Raw genomic sequence first — 6000 nt, 5'->3', positions numbered from 1 at the left:
AGTTGAGTCGTGGACTATCACAGACGCCACCTGCAAGAAAATTGAGGTTTTCGAAATGTGCCTTTATCGTTGAATCCTAAAGGTATCTTATACCGATCACGTTACTTATCAGTACGTTTTGTTTAGAATGCAAAAAGAAAAGGAGCTGTTCCCCACAATAAAAATAGCCAAAATCGAATACCTCAGCCCCATCATGAAAAACAGCCAGATGTATGGACTGCTGCAACTAATCTTACAGGAAAAACTAGAAGGAAAACGAGGATCAGGAATGCGAAGGATTTTCTGGCTGAAAAATTTACGTACGTGGTTCAACAAAACAACCACAGGTCTTTTCCAAGCAGCAGTGTGTAAAGTACAGATTGCCATGATCGTCGCCAATATCCGGAAATGGATAGGCACAACAGAAGATCAACTTCATCAGATAGATCCTGATTTTAAACTTTTTGCATATTATATTCTAAAAACAGTCCATTGTAATGTTACAATACATAGTCCATTAAAATGTTACATTTTTTAAGCCCTACCTTGCATTTGTTTTTATTACCATCACTACCATTTTTTGTTAGAAAAATCTCTTAAATCGGACAACAGATTTAGAAAATTCACGACATCAAAAATTACCCATTTTGTGGGGTGGCCATTTTTGTGCCGCTCACTGTAGATGGAAAAATATTTTTTTTATTGTATTGTATTGAATTCGAGAATCTGGTCAAGATTGGAGCCCTGTAAAACCTCGATAATAAATGAAATTAAACAACTTTATAGTGAAAATTACTACTAAAATAAAATTGACTCCTCTAAGAAATGCAACATTTCAATGGAGTAAACAGTACATTTTAATTATATATTTAATTAGATATCAAATATTAATTTCCATCAACAAACCGGCAAAGAACATTTTTTGTGACAGAACAATATTTTTTTTCAACTGAAAATATAAAAACATTGCTTAAAGGAACGCTACATTAACACAAAACGTCTAAAAAATATTCACAAACTTTCAAAGCATCACTTTACCGAATCCTTCAAGAATCATAAGTTACAGTTAAATGCAAACACGCATTATCTAACGAATTACGTGCCATAGCATCCGCGAACGTATATCTTCGCGACTCTCCTTCACAGCGTCCCCTCGCCCTCCCACAGACCCCCCTTAAAGGACATCCTTTCACTATTCTTCAGCAATCTTCAAGATGCATCTTCTTCATTCCATGGGAGTTTAGTCGAGCTTTGACTTACCACGATGAAGGGTGCTAGTGTTTTGTTTTTCTTAGGTGAGTTCAGTGAAATGCCATCCCCTACAAAAGGATTTTATGTCATGGAGCTTGTGGATTATTTGCGATGAAAAATGTTTTTGGTGATATTACTTTAAGTTGATTTTCTAATAATTTCAAATATTAGGTGGTTATTATAGCATAATTTATTTATTTGTGAATGAAAAATTCACTAAATTAATAACCAGTATTAGTTACAAGAAACAGAAATAAAAAATAGTATTTTTTACAATTTTTTTCTAAATTTTTATAATAAAAAGTAAATTTTTGGTATATTTTTTGTATTTCTTTAAAATCTCTTTAGAATTATATGCAAAATTTATTGGTACTATTTTGACCAGAAATTGATGTGACAATATTTTGTCGAAAAAGTTAAAAATTTTTGCATTTAAAATTGTTTCTTTACCAAACCCAGCTGCATTAATTGTTTCCGTTATTGTCTTATACAGGTCCAATAAGTATTGCTTTTCTTCTTGTCCTTTTTGTTCTTGTCTTGTATCTACTTTAAATTGCATTACGATTTTTGTTGGACTAATATTCAGGAAATATAGAATATTCTGTTTCTTCGATATAGTTTTTTATTGACCTAAAAATTATTTTGATAGCTTGTAAATTACTAGATCTTAGGAAAATTGGTGAAAAGTTGTCTTCACTCATATTTTGAACTATATTATAATAAAAAATCAATGGGAAAATCCCAATAGTTGGCTGTATACCATAGTTTAAAAAACCAATACAGAAGTAAAAACTTCGAGATGTATTCTGGTATAAAATCGTTTATTTAAAACTATAAAATGTCATGGATTGCAAAACGTTTTCGTTCTAAACAGAACATCTTCAGTTCATCCTGCCGAGTAGTTTGAAACTAGCACACTGTAAATAGTGTTAACATCATCGTATATGGTTTACATAATGTAATATATTAAAATTTTATGACTACAAGTCGATGTTGATAGATAAAGTGGAACACATGCTAAAAGGGTGCCATGGTTCCCTGCTCGAAGATGCTAGGTACTTGCCAATTCAATGGGCACAGACCAACTCTGCTATTATAATGTGTTTAGTTCACATGAATTCATTTCTTTTGATTTTGGTTGATTTGCTAATTTTTTTATTTGAATAATCTGTTCAGTGAATTTTTACAAAAGTCTTGGAACTATTTTTTGTGGTATTTCTATGTTATCTAATATATTTCATGGGAATTAACCAAAGAAATATAATAGTCAATAAATATAATAGTCAACAATATATAGCTCATCTTTATTTTTCTTCTTCTTTATTAGGTGGATTAGGCTTTATGTGTTTCGTCTTAACAATTATATTTTGAATATATTTTTCGTGTGTTTATTATTCCTCTTTTACTGATAAATCAGTATATTGGAAATCCTTTGGTATTAAATCCTGTAAACATGCTGATTAGATATCGCTGTCTAGTCATCAGATATTTAATCGCTAAAAACGAGACAAACAGGCTCAGTTTTGCTGGCAATATCAAAAAGATGTAAAAAAAGTTTGCCACTTCTACCCCCAGACTCCCCCCTAAAACAACCTTGTAGGGAGAGGGGCGAAAACCACCGATATACTAAGAATCTGTGCGTCGTAGAACAGAATGTCTCAAACAAGAAATGTAGCTGAGATAATTTTCAACAAAAATGTTTATTAGCCCTTTTATATAGAATAAATCATTCTCTCAGAAGCAACGCTTGAAGCGACCGGCGATTTTAAATGTCTTAGGCGCGCGATATAAATTTTTTAAATTAGATTTGTATCAACTCAAGGGTAAAAATTCGATATATTTTGGTCATAGAGTGTCCTATCGACAATAATCAAAATGCGCTTCATATGCACTCTTTGCAATTTGCCGTAAATAAAGTCAGTGTATATGTTGCAGTTCAAGTTGATTATCCAGTTGGAGTTGACTTTTCCTAGTTCGAGTCGACTCAAACGGCTGGTTTTAGTAAAAGTGGATTATAAATATTAAATGAAAATTTTTATTCAACATTTACTAGTAAAAGTAGACTCCAACTAGTTAAAGTATACTCTTGCCAATGCCATTTAGTAAAAGTTGATTCACACAAACAACCGATTCTAGAAATTAAATGTTACTGTATATTATGTTCAAATCGTTATATTTATAGTCCAGGCTGTATCGTCGCCCCCGTTAGGTAAATTATTCCAGTTCGACTTTTTTGCACAAACTTACTTAAAAAGAGGTCCTTATAACGAATCCACAGGGTGTCAGGTGGTACCGTAATCGAAAAATTGTTTAAACAATTTCTTTAAACAAATTCACAAAAAATATTCACTTTGGACATTTTTTTTACATAATTAATTTGGGTCATTCGGAGCAAAAGAGATCTTTTGTGATTTTTCTGTAAAATTTATTGTTCTCGAGTTATACGCGATTTAACATTTGAAAATGAACATTTTCAAGGCTTAATAACTCAGTTAAAAATTATTATTATGAAAGTCAGAAAGTCACCAAATCAAATTTTAACGACCCCCCTACAAGGTACTGAAGAAATATTTGTCATTATTGTATTCTTCTTCTTTAAGTGCCATCTCCGCGGCGGAGGTCGGCAATCATCATAGCTATTCGTATTTTAGAGATGGCTGCTCTGAAAAGTTCATTTGATGTACATCCGTACCACTCTCTCAGGTTGCGCAGCCACGATATTCTGCGTCGCCCTATGCTTCTCTTTCCTTGAATCTTTCCCTGTATAATCAATTGGAGCAAGCTGTATCTCTCTCCACGTGTAATATGTCCGAGATATTCCAATTTTCTTGTTTTGATGGTATTTAGGATTTCCATTTCTTTATTCATCCTTCTCAGAACCTGTTTGTTTGTAACGTGTTCTGTCCACGATATTTTCAGAATTCTTCTGTACACCCACAGCTCGAATGATTCTAGTTTTTTCATTGATGCAGCATTCAAGGTCCAAGCTTCCATTCCATAAAACAGAGTCGAGAAAACGTAGCACCTAGCCAACCTAACTCTTAGCTCCAACTTCAAATCTTTTGTGCAGAGCACTTTCCTCATTTTGTTAAAATTTGCTCTAGCCTTTTCTATCCTGATTTTGATTTCCTGTAAGTAATCTCCTGTGGAGTTGATCATTGTTCCAAGGTATGCATATTGATCGACTCGTTCGATATTGGATCCGTTGATGACAAGATTTTCGTTATTTCTTTGAGTTTTCGATATTCTCATAAACTTTGTCTTCTTGACATTCATTGTTAGCCCGTATTCTTCTCCAAACTCTGCTATTCTGGTCACCAGCCTCTGAAGATCCCCAATATTTTCAGCTAAGATGACAGTGTCATCCGCATATCTAATGTTGTTAATGGGAACTCCATTTACCTTTATTCCAGCTGTTTCACCATCCAGAGCTTTTTTCAAGATCTCTTCCGAGTAGGCATTAAAAAGAACTGGCGACAACACGCATCCCTGTCTCACTTCACGTCTGATTTTAATTTCCTCCGACAGCTGATCGTTAACACGTACTTTTGCTCGTTGCTTATAGTATAAATTCGATATAATCCTGAGGTCATTGTAGTCCAGCTTCCTTGATTCCAGAACATGCATTAATTGTTCATGTCGTACTTTGTCGAATGCTTTATTATAGTCAATAAAACACGCATATATATCTTGATTGACGTCCAGGCACCTTTGTATAAGTATGTTAAGTGTTAAGTGAAAAAAGAGCTTCACGAGTTCCCAGGCCTTTGCGAAACCCAAATTGCGTATCATTAATGTCTATGTCTAGTTTATGATATATTCGGTTATGGATGACTTTCAGTAGCAACTTTAGCACATGGGACATCAAACTAATGGTTCGGTAGTCGCCGCATTCTCGTGCGTTTTTCTTTTTAGGGAGGCAAATAAAGATCGACGTCAACCATTCTTTGGGTAATGTGCCTGATCTATAAATTTTGTTCAAGAGTACCACTAAAATATCAATATGCTGCTCATCTATAATTTTTAAAAGGTCGAGAGGAAGCATGTCAGGTCCTGGGCTTTTTCTGTTCTTCATTGTTTTTAACGCATGTATTATTTCTTCCGTTGTAATATATGGACCTATTTCTCCTGAAGTAAGTTCTATGTGTTCTAGGTACCCTCTTTCATCATCGAACAGTTCAGCGATGTATTCTGCCCAACGTTGTACTTTCTCATCGGTCTCTGTTATAGCGACCCCGTGTCTATCCAGAAGTGCACCAGTTAGATTTTGCTTTCTTAGTCCAGCCATTTCTTTGACTTTCTTATGTAGGGTAAATAGATCGTATCTTTTTTGGAGATCCTCGATCTCTTTGCATTTCTCTTCAAAGTGCTTTTCTTTTGCCTGCTTTATCATCTTCCTTATCTCGTGGTTAATCTCCCTGTATTTATTGTCATTTTTGTTCTTATATTGTCTCCGTTGTTCCATCATATTCAGTATCTCGTCATTCATCCATTCCTCTTTTCTCCTTGTGGAAGTCTTTAGTATATCTTTACAAGGTTCTAGTATTCAATGTTTTAGTTGTTCCCAGTGCTCGTCAATGTCATTGGTGTCTATGTTCATATCTCTACAGTTCTTATGCAGTTCGTGTTGAAGACATTCTTTTACGTTGGGTTCTTTAAGCTTGCTTATGTCTATTGTAGCTGTTCTCTGATTTATTTTAATATTTTTAAGTGCGAGTGTAATTTTGGCGATAAGTGGGTTGTGATCTGAGGCCACGTCTGCTCCGGGAT

The 6000-nt window shown here is 34.2% G+C and overlaps 1 protein-coding gene across 2 annotated transcripts in view; it reads left to right on the top strand.

The window, feature by feature from the left end:
* The first annotated feature begins 1108 nt into the window (after positions 1 to 1108).
* LOC114326823 (probable serine/threonine-protein kinase clkA) overlaps positions 1109 to 6000 on the top strand; it is a 131114-nt gene continuing 126222 nt past the window's right edge. The window contains exon 1 of one of the 2 annotated variants that reach the window (XM_028275272.2): positions 1109 to 1274. In XM_028275272.2, coding sequence (XP_028131073.2) covers positions 1244 to 1274 — 31 coding nt within the window. In that variant the 5' untranslated portion in view covers positions 1109 to 1243. The remainder of the gene's footprint in view (positions 1275 to 6000) is intronic. The other variant, XM_028275273.2, reaches the window with a different exon arrangement.

This window comes from Diabrotica virgifera, chromosome 7 (assembly GCF_917563875.1).
Source record: "Diabrotica virgifera virgifera chromosome 7, PGI_DIABVI_V3a".
Lineage (NCBI taxonomy): Eukaryota > Metazoa > Arthropoda > Insecta > Coleoptera > Chrysomelidae > Diabrotica > Diabrotica virgifera.
This window is presented reverse-complemented; position numbering and strand designations above follow the sequence as displayed.